Source organism: Vulpes lagopus, chromosome 18 (genome assembly GCF_018345385.1).
Source record: "Vulpes lagopus strain Blue_001 chromosome 18, ASM1834538v1, whole genome shotgun sequence".
Classification (NCBI taxonomy): Eukaryota; Metazoa; Chordata; class Mammalia; order Carnivora; family Canidae; genus Vulpes; species Vulpes lagopus.
This window is the reverse complement of record NC_054841.1, coordinates 11414543-11442047: the sequence shown is the minus strand read 5'-3', so window position 1 is coordinate 11442047 and position 27505 is coordinate 11414543. Positions and strand designations below refer to the sequence as shown.

Here is a 27505-nt window from a genome sequence, read left to right as displayed (position 1 = left end):
GAGGCATTTTTGATTGTTGCAGCTCAGGGAGAGAAGTGCTATTGGATCTAATGGGTAAGAGGCCAGAGATGCTGCTAGAATTCTGCAATGTGCAGGACAGCTCCCAACAGCCCAAAATGTCACTAGTGCTGGGATTGAGAAATGCTGCATCTAACTTCTTTGTGCTAAGACTTATTTTTAAATTAACTGTTGATATTGTTACACAAAAAGCATAGTAGTGATGTATAGATAATTTATAATGGTGGTTAGAACAAACAGATCATACTTATCTCAATTTCCTTTGAACTGAATGTGTTTTATTTAATAAATGCAGTATAGACTATTATCATCTTTTCTACACCTAGGAAAGAAAACACATCAACAAGTATTATATAAAGTAGTATCTACTTCTGACTGAGTAGCTTGCTATAGATCAAGGATAGATCAAGGATCCCTCAGAGAACAACTAGAAAAGCCAGATTTAAAAAAAAAAAAAAAAAAAAGAGGTGTAAAGATTTTGTAGAGCTGCTGAAGCAATTAAGAATTCAGGGAACAAGATCCTGGAGAAGGGTGAAACCCTTAGAAGTGAGCCAGCTTACTGCAGTGGGTTTATCATTCAGGGTACCAAGAATAAGGCTAAGGGGGGGCACCTGGGTGGCTCAGTTGGTTAGGCATTTGCCTTGGGCTCAAGTCATAATCCCAGGGTCCTGGGATCAGCCCCACATCAGGCTGTCTGCTCCGCAGGGAGCCTGCTTATCCCTCTCCCTCTGCCACTCCCCCACCTTGTGTGCATGTGCTCTCTCTCTAATAAATAAAACATTTAAAAAAAAAAAAAAAAAAGAATAAGACCGAGGGAGCACGCAAACAGTCCTGGCACAGGACTGGAGCCACTACTAAGAGGCAGAGAAACCAGCAGAACTTTGGCAATACCTCCTTGGCTGAAGAAACAAAAATAGAGATTTAATGGGCCAGAATCCTAGTGAAAAGAATTGAGCCAGTTTTCCCCTTAAGCAATTTGTAGAATCCCACAACTGCAGAGGTTAGAAGGCTAAGGCACCAAACAAAAAGCCTCTGAAGAACATAGGAGAGTTCATCACTCTGTGTGCTGAGGAGACAGACTCAAGTCCAGGACACATCATGGTAAACACCCAGGTTCTCAGAACTCCCACAGGGCTGCTCCCTAAGAGTACAGGCAAACCAGAGGTCAGTGGAGCCTTACCACAGCCACACCCTACCCTTGGTGGCTCATTCCCTGATAGGATAAATGGGATCAGTCCCTACCCTATTTGCCTGGCAAATGGAGTGAGCCCACTCTAACGGAGGATGAAACAGGGATCCCTGGGTGGCGCAGTGGTTTAGCGCCTGCCTTTGGCCCAGGGCGCGATCCTGGAGACCCGGGATCGAATCCCACGTCGGGCTCCTGGTGCATGGAGCATGCTTCTTCCTCTGCCTATGTCTCTGCCTCTCTCTCTCTCTCTCTCTCTGTGACTATCATAAATAAATAAAAATGAAAAAAAAAAAAGAGGATGAAACATACAGGACTACTCTAATTCTTTATACACAACATCCAGTTTTCAATTAAAATTACCAAGCATGCCAAGAGATAGGACCAAACAACTGAATATCAAGAGAAGAACCAGACAACAGGAAAAGATCCACAAGTGATACAAATATTGAAGTTATTTCTCATGGGCTTTAAAAATAACTACATTAAAAAAAAAAAAAACTACATTCAGGGCACCTGGGCAGCTCAGTCAGTTAAGCGTCCAACTCTTGATTTCAGCTCAGGTCTTGATCTCAGGGTTGTGAGCCCACCCCTGTGTGTTGGGATCCATGCTGGGCACAGAGCCTACTTCAAAAAAGTAATTACATTAAAAAAATAGAAAAAATAAGGAATACAGTTCCTGCACAGAAACTGTAATCCATTAATATTACTGTGTACTAGCAAGTCAAAATTTGCTTCATTTCTAAGATGCACCGTGAAGAAACTCTATGAAATTGTGCCTTTTAAAACTTGTATTTACTGATGAAAAAAAATAAAGATGGAAAGAGAATGAAGAATTTCATCTTAAAATTAGAATCTATAAAAAAAGTATCAAGTAAACATTCTAGGACTAAGAAACACAGTAACTGAAACTAAGAAGTTAATAGATGAGTTTAAATTGGATTAGATACAACAAAAAAGAGAATTGGTGAACTAGATGTCAGGGCGATACAAAATATCCGGACTGTGAAGTCTGGAGAGTAGGAGAGGAGAATAGAAAAACACAGATTTATACTGAGCATTAGCCGTAGAAAGTGTCTTGGCAAACAGGGTTTATGTGTCCACTGGATATTGTATGTGGAAATGAACACAGGTGGTACTACCTCTTTGACAATTATAGTTTTTGTTACTTGGTCATTTCCAGAACAGTACAGTAATCAGAACAATAATTTTGGGACTCAATGAAAAAGATGCTGAATTTTTTTTTTTTTTCAGATTTATTTGAGAGAGAGAGAGAGAGAGAGACAGCAAGGGAGCACGTGGGGTAGGGTGGGAGGCAGAGGGAGAGAGAAACTTCAGCAGACTCCTCAGTGAGCCACTGAATGCGGAGCCCAACATGGGGCTTGATCTCACAACCCTGAGATTACATGTGAGCTGAGACCAAGAGCTGGACACTCAACTGAGTGTATGTACCATTCAAGTGCCCAGAGATTCTTAACATAGTAAAGATCAAGAATCTCGTTCTCTTTCAATCTCAAAGTTAAAATGATCAAGGCAGTGGTCAGATTCAAACAGCTCCATTTCTGCTTCATGGGGACAGAATCACAGATACTAATTTATGACATTATTTACACCAACATTTTATTATGGAAAATTTCAAATATATAGCAAAGTTGAAAGAATTTTACAGAATATACTCACCATCTTGATTCTATGTTTAACTTTTTCTTTTACCATAAATATATCCATCTAGCCATCCATCAATCCACCTCATTTTTTTCATGCATTTCCAAGTATTACAGACATGAGTAAACTGCTCTCTAAATACTTCAGCATATTAGTAAGAGTTCAATATTTGCATAATTTTTGCCCTTTAGATATAAAGTTTCATAAAATGAAAGTGTGCATTTGCTGAGTTTTGATGACTGTATACCTGTGTAATCCAAATCTCTATCAAGGTATGAAACATACCATCAAGTTTCCTCAGCCCCTTTCTGGTCAATGCCAATGCTCATTTCCCCCTCCCAGAACAAGTGTCATTTCTAGCCCACTTTTTCAGAAATGCATTTTGAACAACCTTCAAGTCTATAGTGTGAGGAATCAATCTTAGAAAAACAATGTTTTGGGGCAGCCCGGGTGGCTCAGCAGTTTAGCGCCACCTTCATTCAGCCCAGGGTGTGATCCTGGAGACCCGGGATCCAGTCCCACGTCCGACTCCTTGCATGGAGCTTGCTTCTCCCTCCGCCTGTGTCTCTGCCTCTCTCTCTCTCTTTCTGTATCTAATAAAAATAAATTTAAAAATCTTAAAAAAAAAAAAAAAAGAAAAACAATGTTTAAAAAGAACAATCAGGGACGCCTAGGTGGCTCAGTGGTTTAGAGCCTGCCTTCCACCCAGGTCGTGATCCTGGAGTCCCGGGATCAAGTCCTGGGATCGAGTCCCGTGTCGGGCTCCCTGCATGGAGCCTGCTTCTCCCTCTGCCTGTGTCTCTGCCTCTCTCTCTCTGCGTCTCTCATGAATCAATAAATAAAATCTTTTAAAAAAATTTAAAAACTTTAAAAAAATAACAATCATTTTAATCATAAAGTATTAAATGAAAGCACATTCCTGAAGTCAATATTATATGCTTATATATGTAAAGTAGGGGAAAAGTGGCATCTTTAGATTCCTATAATTCCTTTGAATTCCACGTTAAGTGATATTAACCTAACGTTAATTTGCAGCCAGTATCTTTCAATGTAATAATATTTAGCCCCAAAGAAGGCACACTGATTGGTATGCCCAACATATGAACCTTTTTATTTAACAACTACTCGTTTGTTGAAATTCTATTGTTATTAATTCATGGAAGCATAAAGTATTCTACAGAAGAATCCTCAGCTATGGATTTCAATTTTATCTATAATTTACATTCCTTTAATACTTAGATTTCCTTTCTGCCTATGACCCAACTAAATCTTTCTTGGCAATAATGGACTGTTCTCTCTGCTGTGAACTATAGTTACCTGGCTTTATCTGGCAACCGGTTAATTTAACATTATATTAGCAGACTACACCAAGTTCTGGTCCTAGAATATTATTTAACAATAGATAAGAGCTATAATGATCAAAACAGTGCTTGTTGAGTCAGGCAAAATTTCCTTGAGGATTAGTTTATTATTTTAATTTCTGAGACTGCCTATAGATGGGGAATTATGAGTCATTCTGATAAAAACAAAGGTGCAGCACCAATAGCCTGATTCATCACTACTATAAAAAACACACACAAAGAATGTGCTTTTATGGCATATGTATGATAAAGTCCATATTTTCATAGAGGATTGAAAAGCTGATACTTTGCCTCTAGATTACACTTTAATATTTTAATATATAAAACCATACATACAATATGAGCTCAATTATGTTTCTGAAAAATTATACATACTAAAAAAATATTAATAGTATATTATCTTTGGGTTATGAGATTTTATGCTATCTTTATTTTATGCTTGGCTGTATTTTCCAAATTTTATACTTTCAATGTATTACTTTTATAATCCAAAATAAATATTAATTACTGGGGAAAAAACCGAAACCCTAGCAGTAACTGACCTGTAATGATCCCCATCCTACTCTGATTATGGAGCTACAATGCCCTTTGTACCTGTTTGATCCTTGCTGCTCACCTCAAAGATGCGTATAAGCTGGCTTTCCCAACCACAAAACACCCTGAAATCCTATGGACCCCATGTCTGCAAGAGAGTACTTGAACCGTTTTAAACCTATGCCCCCACAATCATGCTTTCTCCCTATCTTCAGTATATTCCCATCTGCCAAGTTTTTTTTTTTAACTTATTCACTGTAGTCTGCATTATAAAAACAATAGGTATGTTGAGTGTGCTTTTTCTATTTATACACAAGCCTCTCTCTGCCTCACTCCCAACAACAAAAAAAATCCTGGTATCATCATATCATCACCATCATCATCATCATTCAATGCCAACTTCATGAAAATCCTTGGTTTAACAACTAGACTGGGAATGAGCTCTAGTCTTGGTACTGCCCAAGAGACAGTAAATCCTTCACCATCTCTAAAATTCCATTCCCCCATCTGTAAAATACAGAGGTCATTCCAGTAATCTTGAATATATTCTCCCACTCTTTTATGTTCTAATTCCTCGAGCCTGTTATATCCTGTGCATGTAACCTAGTCCCCAAAACACATCTAAGATTGTAATCTCCCAGAAGGCAGACTATCAATCATAGTAGCAGCTAACATTTACTGGGTCTGCTTACCACTGCCAGGAACCTCGCTAAGCACTTCACTGTAAACTAGAACTATTATCATCCCTTGAGAAAGCTGAAGTAGGAACTAAATGGTTCAGTAACTTGCCCCAAGTCACAAAACCAGCAAATTGCAGAGCTGGGACATAAGCTCAGAAGGTGTGGCTCCAAAGCTCAATGCAGTTTCTTATCTCCCATGGGCAGGCAAATTCTCTCTGCCCTGAACATACCAAACACAGTACCTGTATAACTTGGGAAAGTGTTTCTTTGTGTGTGTATTTTTTTATTGGAGTTCGATTTGCCAACATATAGCATAACACCCAGTGCTCATCCCGTCAAGTGCCCCCCTCGGTGCTTGCTGATCACCCATCACCCCATCCCCCTGCCCACCTCCCTTTCCACTACCCCTTGCTCATTTCCCAGAGTTGGAGTCTCTCATGTTCTGTCTCCCTCTCTGATACTTCCCACTTATTTTCTCTCTTTTCCCCTTTATTCCCTTTCACTATTTTTTATATTCCCCAAATGAATGAGACCTTATAATGTTTGTCCTCTGACTGACTTACTTCACTCAGCATAATACCCTCCAGTTCTATCCACATTGAAGCAAATGGTGGGTATTTGTCATTACTAATGGCTGAGTAATATTCCATTGTATATACAGACCACATCTTCTTTATTCATTCATCTTCCGACGGACACCGAGGCTCCTTCCGCAGTTTGGCCATGTGGACATTGCTGCTATAAACATTGGGGGTGCAGGTGTCCTGCCGTTTCACTGCATCTGTATCTTTGGGGTAAATCCCCAGCAGTGCAATTGCTGGGTCGTAGGGTAGTTCCATTTTTAACTCTTTGAGGAACCTCAGGGAAGTGTTTCTAAAGGTCTATAAGGCAGAGTGACTGACAGATAAACTGGAAGAGTAAAGAGAGAGAGAGAGAGAGAGAGAGAGAGAGAGCTAGCCAGCTTTCTACACCTCTGTTTTCAATAAGTCTAGAGGTTGAGTACAAATATTCTTATTCTTCTCATGGTTGTACATCATTAAGAAACAAGCTTACTTTCCTCGCGACTTCCCCAAAGCCTGGCTGACAGTGTGTTTATTCTCAGATATGATTAGCTCAGCTCCATGGTTAGAGAGCAGTGCAAATGAGGTTACAGTGCCAGTTCGACTCCAGGGCAGGCCTGCAGCTTTGCATCAAGAACAGCTCTTTGCATAACGAGTAGCCTGGGAGAAGTTCCCCAGTCCTGCCAGCTACCTCAAGGGTTCTGATACCAGTCACCAGGGAGAGCTGTCCTGAAGAGGGGCAAAAGCACAAAACAATTACCTCTGCACCTAAAAAATAACTCGAAACCACATATGAACACCCACTTTCAACACAACAATTAGCCACATTATTCCATTCAGAGAGAAATAACAAGACTGAGATGGGGGATAAACTGAGTCAACTCAAAGCTGCTCTTCCTTATGAACATCAAACAGCTTAAATACACTTTGTGAAAGACCTTAATATTCACATTCACTTCCAAAGAGAAGTAAGAAAAGTTTTGATCCTTGTACTTCAAAGCGCCCTTTCTGTAGAAAGAGCGAAATTGTGCCCAGATCACAGGAGAAATGGGCTTATCCAGCCCCACTCCGACCACTCCTGTGGGTCCATTCCAGAAACACTTAAGTGGCACTGTTTCCGGACAACCATTCTTCTGTCACTTTCAAGAGCTTACACTTCCTCTTCCTAAATCAAAAGGAATAAAAAACTGTGACTCAAAATCTCAGTATGGCCAAATGTATCCTAATCTTACAGAAGCAACCTCTACATAGTCAAGAACACAGACTCTAGGGAAATTAAAAAAAAAAAAAAAAAAAAAGCAGGCTTAACCCCTCCCAGCCTTGATTTCCTCATCTCTAAAACAACTGCATGTCACGGAAGTAGGGTGTTTTAATAGGATAATATGTAAAACAAACCTACAGAAAAGGCTCAACTAATGGAAGCAGCACCTGCTGCCACTGTCAAGTTGGGACACAGGAAGATAGGCCGCTGAACTAGAATGGAAGAGTAAAAGGAGAGAGAGACAGAGAAAGGGACGCCTGGGTGCCTTAGTGGTTTAGCACCTGCTTTCGGCCCAGTGCATGATCCTGGAGTCCTGGGATCAAGTTCCACATAGGACTCCTTGCATGGAGCCTGCTTCTCCCTCTGCCTGTGTCTCTGCCTCTCTCTCCGTGTCTCTCATGAATAAATAAAATCTTTTAAAAAGAGAGAGCAGAGTGAGAGAGACAGAGACAGAGAGAGAGAGAAAGCTAGCCAGCTTTCTACACTTCTGTTTCTACAACCAGAAATGCAAACTACTGACCAATATAGTCAATTCTGGGAAGCAGGCTTTCTCAGACACTACAGTTCCTATCTATGTCACAGGACTGAACAAGAGGTGGGGGGGGGGGGACTCACAGAATTAGGTGAGTTAAATGTTTCACTTTGTCACCCTCTGGTTAGCTAAAAATGTGCAGCCTACGGGAAGAAATCAAGAATTACCTTGTGCATTGAAAGACACAGAAAATAACCTAAAAAGAATTTAAGACAGGTATGGTGACTCTATCAACATTCAGAATATAAAACTAGGTGACATGGCCCAGGTAATTTTTCCTCCAAAAACGTGAATTTACTTATCAAAAAGTTTTATATAGCCCCCTTCTTTTTCCAAAACAATTCAGTCCTAAAGCCATTAGGTGGGGTAAAGCAAGGGAGGTGTCTGTGCTGAGGTGTCCAGGGAAAACACAATGGGTCACAAGGGGATGCCTAAACAGGCAGGATGAGGGCTGCCCTGCATGCAGCATCAGAGCCAGGAAGGGTGAGGAGGGCATCTAGCAGGAAAGAGGGGGGTGCCAAGGTCAGGGTGCCACAGCCCAAGCAGGGGTGAGAGGAGTGCCTGCCTGGGAAGAGGAGCAACCTGGTCCAAGGTGTGTGAGCCCAAGCAGCATGGAGAGGACACTCATGCTGGCAAATGGGCTGGTGCAGGGTGTGGGAGCTTAAGTGCGATCAGGAGGGAGGAGAGCCCAGCAAGGGGAATTGAACTGTTTGGGGTGAGAAGAATGTCCAAATACAGACTGGGGATATAAAGCATACAAGGGATTGATCAACTAGGTAAGTGTATTAAGAAAAATGGGAGCTAAGATTCTCTCACTGAGAGAGAAAGGAATTACAAATATGGAAAGAGAAAACTAGACTGAACCCTGAGGTGTTAGATTTAAATTGCAGGTATTGATGTGAACTCCACAATTTCCCATTTACATGTAGAAATACAGATGTCGATGTGCATAGCTTTATATATTGAGGCAAGAAGCCTTAACACTCCAATAGCAATGAGTGCCCCCAGTACCCAGCTCTTGGCTTCTGAATATCCATTCTTCATTGAAAATAATCAAAATTCTTTGGAAAATAGCTGATTCCAGGTCTGGGATAAGGAAGGCACAATGCGCCTAGAACAAGTTGTTATGCCATAAAGTAAAAATGTGACTCTGAATTTAATTTTTTTAGTCTAAAAGACATTACTGGGGCAACTGGCAACACTCTGATGGGGGCTGAAGGATTAAAAGGCCATAAAGTATCAATGTTAATTTCTTAACTTTAATGGTTGGCTGGTCTTTTGTTGAAATAACCTTGTTTGTTGAAAAACATAGTCTAGTATTTTTGGGGTGATACGAAATCATGTCACCAAATGGTTCAAGAAAAAGTCAATGTACTATAATCGCACAAAACTTTTTAAAAATCATTTTTAAAAAGTCTCATACATTTAACCAAATTACGTCACAATTTTGTCTTATAGACAGTTCTGCTATGATGCTTATTTTGAAAATGCACATTTGTTCCAAGACAAGTGATATATGACAACAATGAGCATAACTGGAATTTCACGTTTACTTATGTGCAATTTCACCCATAAGGAACATGCAGAAAACTACACCCCGCTACACACACACACACACACACTCATGCACATGCACATACCCCAAACATCTACCAGCTACCTCACTTCATCAAGCAAGTGTCCTACACACATCTGACATTACAATGTTTGGTACTGTTATCAATCCTCCTTTCACCCACTACATAATAACTCACAAGTTGGCTGTCTTGATGCCCACATCCAAGAGCAAATTTCAGGTCTTTTTCAAAGTAAAGTACCCATTTTTTTTAAATGTTATTTATTTATTTCAAAGAAAGAGAGAGCACAAGCATGAGCCAGGCAGGGGCAGAGAAGCAGATTCCCCACTGAGCAGGGAGCCCAATGTAGGGCTCAATACTAGAACGCTGAGATCATGACCTGAGCCGAAGGTAGCTGGTTAACTGATTAAGCCACCCAAGAGCCCCTAAAGTGCCCTATTTATGGTTTTTCTTAACCATTTAAACAGGTATAAACCTGTGCTCGGTTTTCATTAGTATCCTTTTTCATTAGGTTCCTTTTTTTTTAATGAGTCACTAATAAAGTTTTTGAGGGTTGTGTACCTAAATTCACTTTTTCCATAAGTTCTATAGCTTTTATTTACCAATTTTGTGGACATGGTGATTTTTAGGAATGCCTAAGTCACATTACAGCAGAACTAATTGTATTTAATTTAGCCACCTTTACAAAGACTAACTTGCATGACATTCATGGTGTCCCTATTCTGTATGTATTAGGTACCTTAAAAAAAGAGGGTAGAAAAAGAAAAGATGACATTCAGTTGCAACCTAAATTTCCAGCAATTCAGAAAGATTCTGAATTTTCATCCTAATGTTTCAAAAAAACTAGAAAAACCCAGTCAGCCTAGAGAAAGCCATACAAAATTAACTATAATTCCTTTAGCTATAGAGGGCACACTGTGTCACATAGCTACATTTGAAAACACTAGGGAAATAATGACAGCAATGTGTATGTTTAATGTGGCTGCAGCAACCCAACCAACTCCTTTTGTTTTGATCTGCTCTGACTTACCTTTGACTTCTCAGTTATTCAAACTTTAGTTACTTCTGACAAACTAAAGAAAAAACACCACACTGGAGAAAAATAATCGCGAAGTACAAGATTTCCAAGAAAGCCTTGATTTCTACTTTACAGAATCCAATCAATGGAGAAACTAGATCAAATATTACACTTTCACATTAAGTTAGCCACCCTGGTGTACAATTTCATGAAATTTTAAATCTTCTACTTAATTTTATTAATAATATTTAGGAACAAGATTAAATCAACTTGACACCAAAGGGGCTGCAATTTCCTATCAGGTTTTTTGCCTATCAGTAAACATAGCAAGTATAGCCTTCCTTTCAAGAATTCCCTTGCTAGAAATAATCTTCTAGCAAGACATTATGTTTAGTTATAGTGAGGGGAAACACAGAACTAACCAGAAAAAGATGTTACAGCAGAGAAACTGCAAAAGGTTATTCCAGCACAAAACGGCACTGACTAAATTGCTACCACTCTTCTAAAAATCAATTCTCTCAGACTAACAATTCCTAAGCAGCAAAATTTTCAAATATCTGAGTGTATCTAAAGATGAATAGGAGACGAAGAAATGAAAACACTTGTGATGAAAACATGATTACAAATAAATTATTGTAATTTTATCATTGTTGAAGTTCATTTAATAGTTTAAAAATATTGTTCAACAGAACAAGGGTGGTAACATTTGTGAGATTCTAATTACACATGCATGATTCATTCCGGAATGTTTCTGATGACACAAACTTACATAAATAATCTACTGGTAAGTTTATTCAGCTATCACAATGAAGAGTCAGTTTTTCACACATACAATACAACCCAAAACTATAGCTCTAATCTATGCAGACTGTTTAACTATTTTAATTATAAAACTATTAAATTAACAGAATAATACTAAAATTAAATCAGTGGTAGTAATGTTTAATTCGTGGATACTGGGGAATGTTACTAAGCACAAACCGTAAAATCTATGCCAAAACAAGTCCTCTTTAAAAGAGGTATTTTTCCCATTTTCCCTTGCAAGCTTTGTACTTGGCTTTGGTCAAAGCTGACATAAATAGCAACAGAAATTAGCAATATATTCTCAGGACAAAAGGCCATGGAAGCCAAAAGAGCACAGGTGGTAGACAAGCTAGCAGTATTGTTCTGTTCCCAGCACTCCTGGCCCCCCCACCCCCACGCCTCTGGCTTCAGCATCCTTAGCCACAGCACCTGCTCTTGAAGCTCAGCAGAACTTCCAGGTAACACCACAACATGGGAAGATTTATCCTTTGCAAACATGCTGACCCTTGTTCTTCTAGCTCTAAATTCTGAGGGTTCTAATGAACAGGGTCACGGAAAAAATTAAATCCTCCAGAAACTTCACCACAATCAACTGCTTCAGCCCTGGTCTAGTACATACCTGTTCAGGGGAGCTGGTAACCCAGCAGGAAATTTCCTCTTTCCTCTCCAGTCTCTACTCCAACTGAGCACTGTGATCAAGGGACTAGGGAAGGGGAAGGGCATAGTGATCTGGTGAATATCTAACTAGTACCAAGACTTGCAAACACATGACAATATATCTCCTTTATCGTTGCAATAATCCTGCATTTATATACTGCTCATCTTCCCTTTTTACATATTAAGAAACACACTCATTTAAGTAACTGGCATCAAACAAAAATTAAATTGAATTATCCAAAAGCTTTACAAATTTGGTTACTAATTAACCTAACCCTATTCTTTTTTGTGGGTTTTCTTTTCTTTTCTTTCTTTTTTTTTTTTAAAGATTTTATTTATTTATTCATGAGAGATGCACAGAGAGAGGCAGAGACACAAGCAGAGGGAGAAGCAGGCTCCATGCAGGGAGCCTGATGCAGGACTCGATCCCGGGACTCCAGGATCACGCCCTGGGCTGAAGGCAGGCACTAAACCATTGAGCCACCCAGAGATCCCCTGTGGGTTTTCTTTTTTTGGAAGGGGGGGAGGTCTTTGGGCCCTTTTACCTTTTATATTCTTCATAAATACAAAAGTCACATCAAAAAATTACCTTTGTTCATGGGGGTCCACTATACTGTTCACTCTGCTTTTGTGTAGGTTTGGAATTTTCTATAAGATAAAATAATTAAGGAAAAGATCTCAAATTTAAAGCTGAACAAAAATGTAGCTCTTAAAGTTAATTGCCAAATGGAATTCAAATAAATCCAAATTTTCTAATTCATGCAAATCTTAAGATTTCTCGATACTTAAAACCAGAATGAAAAAGCCAGGCAAGCCAACAATGAAACAGAAAATCAAGCCAACACCAAAAAAAAACATTTCACTTCCCCTCTCACATTCTCTCTCCCTCTCTGTCACATACACACACACACACACACACACACAGCACAATGAAGGTTTCTAGTTGTGCCTTCCAGACAAAACAACTGATGGGTGTTGGCCTAGCACTAACTGGCGCAAGCTTTTTTTAAAAAAAAAAAAACATTTTATTTATTTATTCATGAGAGACACAGACTGACAGAGGCAGAGACACAGGCAGAGGGAGAAGCAGGCTCCTCGCAGGAAGCCCGATGCGGGACTTGATCCTGGATTCCGGGATCGTGACCTGAGCCAAAGGCAGGCGCCCAACCGCTGAGCCACCCAGGCATCCCAAGCTCAAGCTTTTATTGAAAACATCATTTTAGCAATAGAGACAAGGTTATTTCCACCTTCCACCCAGTAGCATGAAGCACAAGAGCTAGTTATTCATGAACAACAGGCACACCATCCATATGGACTTTCAGTTTCAGAAAGTGTTTTATCTTCACCTCTCCCTGGATGAAGTAAAATATAAAACAATTTCTCAGGTCCTAGACAAAAACTACCTCTCCAATTAAAGACTGGCAAGCATATTCGCAGCATAAAGGTATAACTTTTATAAATTTGAAAACACCAAAGCCATTAACCTAAATACCTTCCTAATTAAAAACAGAAACATGTTCCTCTCAATAGATGACAATTATTGTAGCTGCCCCATCCTAAATCAGGACTGATTGTTTTCCTATGTTTATCCTTTTTTTCATCTAACTGTCAAGTTTAGGTGTAAGACAAACCATTAATAAATTCATCTGTGACTTATAATTCCCAAGCATTATCACACTCATACTACATAAAATACAAAGCGCTTAGAAGGGTTAAAATCCTTGCTGAGTACAAAACGGGCAAAACTTAAAACTCCTACTTATCATCTACCTGCAAACCAGGCCCAACATAACAAAACATCAGACTGCGCTGAGCATAATTAATCTAAAACTATGCTATGATTCAATTATAACGAACATATTTGCAAATCCATTGTTTTTTCTTCATCCTTTTAGTTCCTCACCTTGAAACTTTTCACATACCGAAACGGAACTGGCTAGTTGTCCTTTTCAGCACCTCAGATCTGTCCACCTCTACTTCACCTTCCTGACTTCACAAATACTGACTGAGCACCTACTGTGTGCCAAGAGTGTTCTAGGCAGGAATACAACAATGATCAAGGAAGATAAGCCCCACCCATTTAACACTGAATTAGAGGTCTGATGATGGGCAGGAGTATAGGAGTTAGCCAGTAAAAAGAAAAAGGAGAGAGCCTAGTCAATGCTGGAGGGATAGGAGAGGAGTGGCATAAATGAGGCTGAAGAGGCAGGTAGAAGCCAGATCATGAAAGGCCTTACAAGTTACAATAGGGGGTCTGATTCTATCCCAAGAGTAATGAAAGTCACTGAAGGGTAGGAGACCAATTGAGCATGTCTGACAAATGCCTTATGAGCACCTATTCAGTGCAGACTTGTACTCTAAAACCAACACTCTTCAGGGTGGAAGAGGCCTAGGCATGTAAATGCATCCCTCCTCCATTGGTCCAGAGAGCACTGGTGTTATAAAGAAACTTCAGGTCACTGCTTACCACCATCACCATAACTCCATTCAGGAGATAAACAGCAGACACATTCCTTGTAAATATGACCACCACCAAAAACAGGCACAACCAATGAGCCCAATGGGGTTAGAGATTAAATGTGTTTTCAAGAATTTCTTAAAAGCTTTTTTGTTGTCATAAATATCTACAGTTAAATTATATTCACTATTATTTCTAGAAATTAAGGAATGTTAACACCAAGTGAACACTGGTTGAACTGACTGAACTGACCTTCAATTAAACACACCCATCCAGGAGTATAAAATCACTCAAAATTGAAAATTTCTTACTACAGGGAAGCTGTACTCCCTAGCTGAAAAGTTAAAAGCAACAGAGCTATGGTGTTTACTTCATTCATCACTGAACCCCCAACCCTACCACACTGTAGGGGGTGTAACATACAGAGGTTAAATTAATGAAGTTAGCTCTAATAGCCAGATCAAGCAAATGAAAAGCCAAGTTTATATATTTTTTCTTTTATCACAAGCCTCAAAACATAAACATTTTCTAAGTACCCACCTGTCCTTAATCACTACCATTATCACTCACATTTAGACAAATACATTTGCAATTCAGCTGGTACCAAGGACAAAAAAAATAATAAATTGCCATATTTTACCTTGAAGTACAGGAGTTCAGCAGATTTCACAAATTAGATTTTTCTATACTCCTCATTCTTTAGCACTCTTTCATTTTCTGATAATGTTATGAAGGAAATAGGGAAAAAACCCTGTGCTCGCATCACACATCTCCCACTTCATGCAGAGACCATCCTGGCAGCCTGTTCCTCACCTCCACCTCCAATTGCACCTGCCACCCTATGCCGTTTACCGGGAAGCACGGGGAAACAGAATGCTCTGGTGAATAAGGAATTCCCAATTTTCTCCAAATCAGAAGACAGAAAAAAAAAAAAAAAAAAAACCACCCATGCTTGAGACCAAATTCAGTCATGCCTCCGTGTCTTTCATTCTCAGTAACAAAATAAAAAAGGTGCTGGTTAATGGAGATTTGAGATTAAAAAAAAAAATGCCAAAAAAAAAAAGCCAAGTGAAACTTACTTTTCCCTATCTTAAAAGTCATCAGCCCCTTTAATTTCTATATGGAAAATAATGAGTCCAGTGTTTCATTAACTACATTCACCAATCTATAATATTTTCCAAATTTCTCTTCTATGACATATGTTTAATCAGTATACTGTATTGTCTCCAACACCAAAAATTTGGTGTCTCAACATCTGGCCTTGCCTTAAGTGGACTTTCAGAGAACTGCAACTAAAAGTAGAAAATATTTGTTATATTTCAGTCCTATTAGACAACATAATTAACAAACAAAAAACAAATAAGATTTGGACAGGCCCACTTCCATCAGAAAAAGAAAAAAAAAATCACAGGCCCATTCTAATACTTGAAACAGTTAACACAATCCACAGACCAGGTTGAGTGTGGCAAAATAGTATCCATTTTAAAGATTTTATTTGTTTGAGAGAAAGAGAGAAGGCACAAGCAGGGAGGGGGCAGAGGGAGAGCATCTAAGGGAGACTCCCTGCTGAGTGCAGAGCCCAACTCAGGGCTGGAATCTCACAACAGGGAGATCATGACCTGAGCTGAAACCAAGAGTCAGAGGCTAGACTGAGCCACCCAGGTGCCCCAAAGAGCAACTATCTTAAAGACAGAGTCAGAAACCAAGCAACCAGCATCAACCTAAAAGAGGTTTAAGAGCAAGATAAACCAAAAACCCTTGATTCCTGCTTCCTTAATAATCAGATCAGTAGTAGCTTGTGCAAGAAATGCCTTTTGGTAACTTAAAGCATTTAGAAGTGCCTATCAGACCCTCAGGGGCAGAAGTGGTAATGAGCACATTGTAGGGGAGCAAAAGTTAAGTGATACTTAACGGAGTAGTACTTTTTTTTTTAAGTACAAACTAAAGAAAAAAAAGATAAATTGAACCTCATTAAAATTAAATACTTGTGCACATCAAAAGACACTATCAAGGGATCCCTGGGTGGCGCAGCGGTTTGGCGCCTGCCTTTGGCCCAGGGCGCGATCCTGGAGATCCGGGATCGAATCCCACGTCAGGCTCCCGGTGCAGGGAGCCTGCTTCTCCCTCTGCCTGTGTCTCTGCCTCTCTCTCTCACTGTGTTCCTATCATAAATAAATAAAAATTAAAAAAAAAAAAAAAGGCAAAACACACTATCAAGAGAGTGAAAAGACAACCCACAGAAGGGGAGGAGATATTTGCAAACCATACATCTGGTAACAGTCTAACATTCAGAATATATAGACATCTTCTCACAACTCAGCAATGGACAATTCAATTTAAAAAATGGGCAAAGGACCAGAACAGACATTTCTCCAAACAAGATACACAAATGGCTAATAAACACATGAAAAGATGCTGATCATTTGTCATTAAGAAATGTAAAGCAAAACCACAATGAGCTATCATTTCACACCTACTAAAAGCCCTATACATTAAAAACAAAAACAAAAAACAAGCATAAAAAATGGAAAATAACAAGTGTTGGCCAGGATGTGGAAAATTGGAACCGTCATCCACTGCTGGTGGGAAAACGGTGTGCAGCCACTGTGGAAAATCAGGCAGTTCCTCAAAAAATTAACTAGAATTACCATATTATCCAGCAATTCCAATCCTAAATATATACCCAAAAGAACTAAAAACAGAGACTCAAACAGATAATTGTACACAAAAGTTCAGAGCAGTATTACTCACATACCCAAAAAGATGGAAACAATTCAAGTGTTCATCAACAGATGAATAAACAAAATGTGGTGGCAGGTACATATGATGGAATATTACCCAGCCATAGAAAGAATAAAGTTCTGATACATGCTATCACATGGATGAGCCTTGAAAAAACTACGAGAGGGTCGCCTGGGTGGCTCAGCAGTTAAGCATCTGCCTTCAGTCCAGGCAAGGCGTGATCCTGGAGTCCCAGGATCGAGTCCCACATCAGGCTCCCTGAATGGAGCCTGCTTCTCCCTCTGCCTGTGTCTCTGCCTCTCTCTCTGTGTGTCTCTCATGAATAAATAAATAAAATATTAAAAAAAAAAAAGAAAAGAAAAGAAAACATTGTAAGAAGTGAAATAAGCTAGATACCAAAGGACAGTATGATTCCACTTATACAAAGCATCTAGAAAAGGCAAATTCAGAGACAAATTAGATCAGATACTAACAAGGGCTGAGAAAAGAGGGGAATCAGGAATTATCGCTTAATGGGAACAGAGCCTCTGCTTCGGGTGATGAAATTTTTGTAAAGAGCAGTGACGGCTGCATAACATTGTGAATGTAATTAAAGCCACAGAATTACACATTTAAATTAATACATAGCAAACTTTATGTTATGTATATTTACCCCCAAAGAAACAGCAAGGAAAACAAGTACAAAGTATTGTGGAGCAAAATGAATTCAAAGTCACTTCAAAATCAGGATTAAGAGAAGAAGCCATCCTTTCCCTAAAGTAAATGCAATCCAACAACGAAGAGTCTGGGTAGATCAAGACAATAGTACCTTCATTCATTCCATTAAATGTTTAAGTGCATACAATGTGCTAGGCACTATTCTAGGCATAAGAAAATCATAATTCAGAAAACTTTCCTATCACTACTTTATAGACTAGGAGGATATGGATAAAATGAGTTTTTCCTAATAAATTAAAAGATTAAATGATTTTAATGTACACAGTTTCATGTAATAAGCACACCAAAAATCCTAAATTGGTCCACATGGTTTAACTTCCTTAAAGTTCCTTGCCAATTTGTCTTCTTCTAAACTGGAATACAAGATTTTTCTTTTTTTTTAACTATAACGACCACTGTGCAGCATTTGGGAAAATACTATTTTCTTTCCTCTTTTTTTTTTTAAATAAACAATTTTTTTTTATTTGACAGAGAGCACAAGCAGGGGGAGCAGCAGGCAGAGGGAAAGGGAGAAGCAGGCTCCCCGCTGAGCAGGGAACCCAATGCAGGGCTAGATCCCAGGACCCTGAGATCATGACCTGAGCAAGGGCAGACACTTAACCAACTGAGCCACTCAGGTGCCCCAGAAAATGCTATTTTCTGACCTTCACAAGACAATGGTCTAACGATCAGAAAATATAGGGGTGCCCCCAGTTGGGTGTCCAACTCTTGGTTTTGGCTCAGGTCCATGATCTTGGGGTCATGGAATCAAGCCCCCACATTTGGGCTCCATGCTCAGCAGGGAGTCCGCTTGGGATTCTCTCTCTCCCTCTGCCCCTCCTTCCATGTGCGCGCTTTTTCTCAAATAAATAAATAAAATCTTTTTTTAAAAAAAGAAAATAGATACATTACAAGCCTGAGTATAATTTAGGCCTGGTGCCTAAAAGCAGAACTCTTCAAAATGGGATAATTAGCAGGTTTAGGAGGAAAAAAAATTGCCTTTTCCCATCTTTCTGAGCGAATGGTTTTTCAACAATGAGACCTGAGCAAAAGGTTTAACTATCTATTAATCATACTTTTAGGACCACCTGGAAGGTGAAGAAAACAGTTCCCTTCTTACAATATCTACATGTTTTACAGCTCTTTAATAAAAAATAATAGTCATGCTCACTGGCATGGCCTAGATTAATTTAAGTTTTAAAATACAACACTGAGCCTCCCTACAATCCATGCCTGCCTGTGCCTGACACTCTACAGCATTTTCATCACCATAATTAGGCCACGAATTGCCTCAGAGAACTGTTCATAATTGATGACTGTAACTAAGGCAACTCAGAAACAATGACCAGGTTCCCTTCTAGTCGTTGCAAAGTACCTGGGTGTCTGTAACCTGGGAAGGAGGAGTAATAATACCTAGAGTCTAATAACTGCTTACTCAAACTAATGAAAGGAGTGGGGACAGGGGCATGGGAGAAGAGATGGTACTTTAAATGATCAGTGGGACTCCCAGGTGCCCCAGGGACTCTCTATGCATCATAGGTGCTTTAAAAGGGAATTTAAGGGAGTGGGGACAGGGGCATGGGAGAAGAGATGGTACTTTAAATGATCAGTGGGACTCCCAGGTGCCCCAGGGACTCTCTATGCATCATAGGTGCTTTAAAAGGGAATTTACCCACTTCCTTAAGTGCCTGGGAAAACACTGCATTCAGGGGATCAGCAGGAGGCCTGAGTGTTCTTCAGGATAAAGCCACAATATAAAAAAAAGAACTTACTGGGTCAAAATGTAATATTCATTTTCACTTAACATCCAATTACCTAGAGGACTGAGGATGGGGCAGGAGCTAATGAGTCCAGGGCTCTCCCTCACACTTAAAAGCCAAAGTGTGAAACTAGGGAAAGAATGGATTTAGCAGATTAAAACTTAAAAGGATTTCCCCAAGGAAAGAAAGAAAGAAAGAAAGAAAGAAAGAAAGAAAGAAAGAAAGAAAGAAAAGAAAAGAAAAGAAAGAAGAAAAAAGAAAAGGAAAAAGAAGGGAAAAAAATGGCTTTAACATCCCAAAGATATTCATATAAAATTCTTTTTTAGTTTTTTCCCTTAACCAAGACAATACAAGTTTTGTTGTGGTTTTTTGTTTGTTTGTTTGTTTGTTTTGTCACAGTAATTTCAAACCTATAGAACAGCACAAAAATTCTTTTTAGGGCAAGCGTCCTAAAACAACAGATTGTACAGTGTGAACTTCTCCATCACCCCAAAGAATGCAACCTGGCCATGTGGCCATTCATGGCAACACTTCACCACTTCAGCAGTGTCACAGAAGCCACCGCTCAGCAAATCACCAAAGGTGGGAAACCATGTGAGTGGAAATGCGAATTTTAAAAAGATGGGGAACTATTACTTGACAGAAGTTGTTAGTTCTTCCACTTTCAGGTTCACGCTACACTTGCTTATTAGACCCCTGTAACCTCAAATCCAAAAGGAACTGGAGAATCTCTACTATCATCCGTGTCCTCCGTTTACAGAGAGCAAAGCTGAGGTAACGCTTCATATCTAGTTCCTGGTAAAGTCGGACCAGAGCCCTGGTCCCCCCAGCTCTGGGGAGCAGGAGCATGAGAACACAGAGGATGTCTCCCATTTACAAATAATCATTATCAACACAGAGCTTGATGTCAAGCTCTGTGCTAAGTCCTTTTACACAGTATCAGACTGTGTAGAAGAGAGAATCTTCCACTTGGTAGGTGAGAAAACTGAAAATAACTTGCCCAAGGGACCTGGCTGGCTCAGTCAGTAGAGCAAGTGACTCTTGATCTCAGGGTGGCCGAGTTCTAGCCCCACATTTGGTGTAGAGCCTACTTAAAAGTAAAAAAACACTTTTAAAAAAAATCTGCCCAGTCTGCCACTCTCCCCACTCGTGCACTCGCTGTCAAATGAATAAATTAAAAAAAAAAAATCTGTCCATTGGGTGGGTTGATTCGAACCTAGGTCTGGCTGGTTTCAAAGCTAATGTTCACTCTTATTCCACAGTCCTTACCATGGCTATAGGGTCCTACACAGCCTAAGCCCTCCCACCTTTTGGAATCCATTTCCTCCCACTCTTCCATCACTTAAAAAATCCAGTCAACCTTCACTCAAAATCACCCTTGCCTCTCTACTTTTACCTGTGATGGATGACCACTGCCCCCCTCAATCCCTACCCTGCCCACCACCCCCAAACTTGTGAGTGACTCATTCTACACATTCAAGGCAAGTATCACCTCTTCAATAAGGCTTTCCCTAACCACTCAATCTAAAACACTCAGTCATTCCTACCACTATCTGAAATCGCCCTCCATATTGGCTGTGCCCCTATTAGAATAATGGGGGCACAATAAGGGCAAAAACCTCTCACTGAAACAAAAGCACAATGATGGCAGAAATGGTCTGCCTTATTCATGTCTAGACTGCTAAATACCCAAGACTATCAGACAAGAGGAAGCACTCAAAAGAAGTACTGGTTGAATAAAAGAATGAATGCCTCTCTGAACTCCCATCTCATTAAGAACAAGTATCACATAATTTAGCAACTTACTACAAACTATCTTCTATTTTCCCCTAGTTGTTTCTTGTGATTAATCTTGTCTTTTCAACCATATTGTGCATGCCTCTGGGATATCTTATAGTTCTCAAGTTTGGGCAAGTTAATGACAACATGGGCTTATATGATCATCTATAAAATGAAAGAAGCAGTCAGAAGTCTAGAATTCAAGTATCTCCCATAGCTAGTAACATAATAGGCAGACACTCAAATGCTAATTATTGACCATAGATCTCAAATCCATTTTCTCACAACTTTCTACAAAAATACACCTACTGTACAAAGGTAGGCACACTTTTACTCAGCTAGTATTATCAGAAACCTAAATAACGGCCCCTATGCTAGTAGGCCATGCAGTCCTGCCTCCTCTCAGGACCGCCCTATTAACCTCTTTTAAGCCACACCCAACCTGTTTGCTTCTGATTATCCTTTATCTTAACCAGTGTTAACTTCCAGTTTTCTGTATTTCTTTGACAGGTCTCAGCAGCACCATATTCCTTATTTCTTGCTTGCTCAAGTTCTGTTTTATATGGCTGGATGTATCCAACAGATTTTCCAAGATCAAAAAAGCTGCAAAATTAGGGAAGTCAGTATTTGGCTTCTAGTGCTTTGGAATGTCTACTCTCCTGAAGAGTTCTAAAGACTCATCGCAACACAGAGACCCTCTTTCCTGGTAATTTATTATATGTTGTTCCCACTGGCCTGTCGAGCTCGGGCTCCGGAGGTGAGGGGAAAATGTCAGGAGATTAGAACAGAATCATCTACTGGCTACACGACTGACGGCCTGGAACAGTAACTGATACTGTTTGAAAACTGCTTCTAAAGATTGTCCAAGATTAGCATATTTTCACCATTAAAGAAGCCTCAACTACAAACCCAGACCTTGTTTCCAACATAGCAAAATTTTGCAGGAAAGACATAAAACATCACTGAAGTCTTGGTCAAACGTGTGCTGTTTGGTTTTAAAACTTCAACTTGCTCCCTAAATATGGTTTTCTTCTAAGAAGACTAACACGACTCAGAAAATGTTTGAGCAAGTGTGTGTGCTCACGAGCGTGTGGGAGGTGAAGATCTTTAACAGGATGAGGTTTTTTGTTTTTTGTTTTTACTTTTTTACAATAAAATAACCCACATTCTACCACTTGTATATCCTTCCACCAAAGCTCAAGAACTTTGGCACTGAGGCACTTAAAGGGCATTTTCATGTGAGGAAGAAAAAAAAAAAGAGGCTGTTTTCATACTAAACGGTGGGGAATCTGAAATTTTCCTGTAGTTGTTAGAAAAAGTTGTATTTGATTACAAAAAAACATGTACCTTATCTGAAATCATAGGTCCAATATCTGCACAGAATGTGAATGAATTATCAACTTTCTATATGTAAAAACATCTCATTAAAAGTTTGGCTAAGATGCTAATTATTGCAGTTCTAGTTTTTCAAACAGCTTTGAGTTTTTGCCAAGTTTAAGATCGGGGAATCAAGTGACTTGTTCAAGGTCATCTGGTCAAATCAGGTAGGATTAGAATTACTAGTTCCTGCCTCCCAAAAGCCAGTTGTAAATCAAACTAAGCAGGCCAAAAGAGAAAAATCACTCCCCATTTCCTTTCCTCAATAATCAAAGAGCAAAAGAAAAATCAATTTAAACGATAGAACTTCAATTAATAACTTTTCATCAATCCACAGACTAGTACCAGGCATAGGCACCTACCCTCTCAAAATCAGTAACTTCTCTATAACCTGCCCATCTGATGGCACCATAAATTTATTAAGATGCTTTTCAATCAGAACTTCATATGTATATCTATAATATCACTTCTCTATCTTCTAAAAGACCTGGTCAGACTGGAATATGGATATATTCTGAGCTGTTAAGTTTCTTTCTTTCTTTCTTTTTTTTTTTTTTTAAGTTAAAGAATCATAAATAAGTTCAAAGTTTTCTTCAGAACTCTAAAAGGAATAGGGAGAGTTCACAAGGACAAGTGAAACAGTGATTAAGTGAGAATCGGTCAGGCTGTGGCTGGGAGAGAACTAGAGAGAACTAGAGAGAAGAGGCACAGATGCATCTTCATCACCATATCAGCTTCATCCTCCATTTCAAATCTACCATTTCCATTTCTCTTTATTTTTCTTTTTTTTAAGTGAGTGGGGACACAATTACAGTTACAGTCATCAATTATGAACAGTTCTCTGAGGCAATTCGTGGCCTTGAACAGGCACTCCCCACCCTGAGATCAAGAGTCAGAGGTTTAACTGACTGAGCCACCCAGACACCCATCCACATCACACTTCTGACCCATCCTTTTCATTTCCACTTTCAAATTGCTGATGTAAAACACTACTTTTTAATTAGTAACAAAAATGTAATCTTCAGTGAAGCCATATTTTGAAATCACTAACTGGTTTGGGACAAGGATACTGAGAGCACTCTGTATTTGTTACAAACACACTATAGTTGTATTTAGTAACACTCCTCACATCCAATTTTCTAAGTCAAATGGCACCATCACCCCCCTTTCAGATGACCCTCAAGTCCAGGAAAATTTCCCTTTGCTCTCAGACTATAGATCACCAATATTAAGAGCTGGCATTAGATCTGAAAAATACTAAGTGAATGGGTAGGCTGACATTGTGGCTGAACTATATCATATATGAACAACTTTATAACATTTATAACTAACATGATTTTTCTCTTATCTCAAATTCAATTCAAGTCTACCTATTTCTGAATACAGCTGTAACATACTCTTTGGAGTGATTTCTCTTTAGGCCCTTGAGCAAAACAGGGTCACAGGGTATACAGAGCAAATCAAAAGCAGGACTGGAAAAAATTAAACCCGGAAGGAAATGTAAGTCTAACACTTTCCAATATGCCAGAAGTCAGAGTTGTCATTATTTGAAATGAATTAGGTTGAGCTATTATCACGCTGCCTCTATACAACTGTTTTCGACCTGCAAAAAAAACAGAAATTTCCTATGGCTCAACCTAGTATTATTTTCTAAGCTCATTTTAATAATTGTCTCAAATTAAGGTCTTCGCAACCCAAAGCACATAAACCCTTATTATTTCTCTAGATTACCTTAACCTTTGGAAAGATTTGCCACCCACTGCCCAAGGCTGGTCGTTTGAAAATTTTAAGTCTATTAGCAGGAAAGCTAAGAGAAAAAAACAACAGCAACAACAAAAAGACCCACCAAACTGCTGAATGCATGAACCCTAAAGCCATTCCACATCTTTTTTACAGCTTGGCTTTCCCACTAACAGAATCTGAATCCTAAGCAGATCTGCCCTTTAGGGGACTTCTGTTTGTGAAAACTTGAGAGCTTTGCATCTTTTTCACTCATCAGTGATACAAGAATCTGTAGATGCCCATCACTTTACACTGGGGTTCCAATGACCTTAAAAAAAAAAAAAAAAAAAATCTATCCTTCAGGAATTTTAACGAAGTTACTAAATTCCATTTCTGCTGGGGAATCTGACTTGAAACCTTTCTAATCTAAAGGGTGATCACCATCCCAGTGGGATCATTCTGCCATTTGGATATGGCTGATTTATGTACAAACAACTGAACTAACCAGTCACTTGGAAGTGGTTATGGCTTCAAGACAGCATCTAGGTCCAAATCTATCTTTTCACACCCATTGTTATTATGTCTAATATCCAATATACTAATGACCTCTTTTCTCAATTAGTTTCACTAATTACACACCTGTTCTTGTTCTGCCAAAATTCCTATCTCCTCATCTGATCCATCAGGCCACATGCTATATACTCCACCAGAGGGATCCTTTTTCCTCAGATACTTCATAAACTGTTAGGGCAATCTGATGTTGCCTATTCTATCTTCCCAGATCTAGTTTATAGTACAAATCATCAATATTATAAGTGAAATATGCTCCAAAAAAAAAAAATCAGGAGAGAATCTCCTGCTCTATCTGGAAATTTCTCTATTCAGCTAGTTCAGTGTTGACAGGTCAACAGAGAATGGCACTAGTCATTACTACAATCCTAAAGGGCATTCCCCTATAGTTAAACCATCAACCCTTTCCTAACATCCAAATGACCCAGACTTTTTACAGCAGAATTTACTCTCCTTGTCCCAGCCCCAACGGCAGCTTCGGGTCTTTTTTTCACCCTGAACCAAGGTTTTCTCTAGAGCCCGTGGTGATGCTATGCCAGGCAAATACATTCATTAAACCTTTATTTCTCAAAAGTTACATATAATAACTGCTTTAAAAAAAAAAAAACTCTCTATGCATCATAGGTGCTTTAAAAGGGAATTTACCCACTTCCTTAAGACCCTATGAGGTGTGGATTTATACTCCCATTTTACAGAGGAGAAAGGCTGAGGCTTAGTAACTTGCCCAAGGTCATAAAGGGCAGGGATGTGAATCCAAGTCTGACCTCAGTGTCCTCTGACCTTCACTCTCACGCTGTCTTTCCTTCCAATCTCTTTCTTCATGTCCTCAATGTCTGCTCTGTGGTCTTAACAAAGTCTATGCTTGGGCAGTGCTCAGTTTTCCCCAGACGGTCTTGCCTTTAAAGGACATGCCTTTGAGAAGAACGAGTACCCATTCCAATTTTTCTCCATGCTCCTCCTTCCCACCTGGCACCATCTCCCCGAGGCTCTTATCACAAATCCTCCTCTAGGGCCAATTTACATGTCCTCTCAGTCCCGAGCAGAGCACAGGATACTGAAGGGCCATCTTCCACCTCAAGACTAGCAGAGGGCAGCAGTGACAGCGTGGAAAGGTCCTTCCCCGAGTCTTCATTCAGAAGGAAACTGTGGTCGAGGGCCGGAGGGGGTGGGGGAAAGAATTTGGGGAAGGAAAAGAGGTACAGGGGAGGAGATAACAACAAGGGTGTGCCCTTGGGGGAGGTGGGGAGACGGAGATGATGGGGGGGAGGGTGTCACTCGGTGAGGAAGGGGCCACGGGGGGGTGAAGGTGTATGCTGGGGAGGAGGGCCTGGAGGTGGATGGAACGGGAAAGTGGAGGGAAGAAAGGGCAGGGAGGGGGAGCAGGAAACGGTGGCCTCCACCGGGAGGGAGAAGGAAGGATGGATGGGAACCGGGGAGGTGGGGCGCCGCGAGCGCCGGGGCTCCGCGAGGGGGAGCGGGCGGGCCGGGGGCGCGGGGTCCGCGGAATGCCGGGAACCGGGGCCTCGGGAGACCCGGGCGGGGGGAGCGGGCGGCCGCGCGCCGAGACGCAAGGGCGGGAAAGGGGGCGTCCCGGCGCTGGCGGGGGGCACCGGCGGGCTCCGAGGGGATGGAGTCCCGAGGGCCGGCGCGCGTGGGCGGCCGGCGGGTGCAGAGGGCGGGAAGGTGCCGGCGTCCCCCGAGGCCGGGCGTGCGGGCTCCCCGAGGCCCGGAGCCCCCCGGGCCCGCGGGACCCCCTCCTACCTATGCCGGGCGCCACATAGACGAAGTAGAGCAGCGAGGACGAGAGCGAGAAGAAGAAGAGCGCGGCGAGCAGCGAGCGGCGCGGCAGCCGCAGCAGCCCCCGGCGGACGCGCATGCTGCAGCCGGGCGGCCGCGGGAGAGCCGGGCCGGGCCTGCTCCCGCCGCTCCCCGTCCGCCGCCTCCTGGGCCGCCGCCGCCGCCTGGGCCTCGGCCACCACCACCTCCCGGGCCTCGCGGGCCGCCGCTCCCAGCCGCCGCCTCGCCGCTCCCAGCCGCCGGCCGCCGCGGGCCGGGCCACATGAAGCGGGCGGGGGCCTGAGCGGCCCGGAGCTAGAGCCGCGGCAGAGCCTGGGCGGGGCGGGCGGCGCGGGGGGCGGGGCGGGGGCGGGGCCAGCGCAGCCGGGCACCGTCGCAAAAGAACGGCGCGCGCGCTCGCCGCCGGACCCCCCGGCCCGGCTCCCGCGGCGGAGCGGCGGCCCGCAGGGAACGTCGCCAAATGGCGACAGCCCCTCTTCTGGCGCAGCCACCGCCCAGGCTCTCGGGGAGCGTCGCTCAAGTGCCGGTCGGATCCGCGCACGGGCGCCCCCAGCCCGCGAGCCAAGGGGCCGTCTGCAATGTCTGACGCGGTCGGTCGCCCACTGCGACAGCGGAGATTGTAGGCTTAGGGGCTCGGCGTACACCTTCACTCCTTCATTCGTTCGTTCGTTCGTTAATTCATTCATTCAATTCACCATTTATTAAAGGCCAGACATAGACCAGGCACTGGGTTTTGGTGCCGGGGATGCTA

The 27505-nt window shown here is 41.2% G+C and overlaps 1 protein-coding gene across 1 annotated transcript in view; it reads right to left on the bottom strand.

Moving 5' to 3' along the window:
• The window catches only part of B4GALT5 (beta-1,4-galactosyltransferase 5), a 76444-nt gene extending 49438 nt beyond the window's left edge, over window positions 1–27006 (bottom strand). The window contains exon 1 of the mRNA XM_041732719.1: window positions 26719–27006. Within this exon, the coding sequence (XP_041588653.1) occupies window positions 26719–26833 (115 nt within the window). The 5' untranslated portion in view covers window positions 26834–27006. The remainder of the gene's footprint in view (window positions 1–26718) is intronic.
• Window positions 27007–27505: the final 499 nt, after the last annotated feature.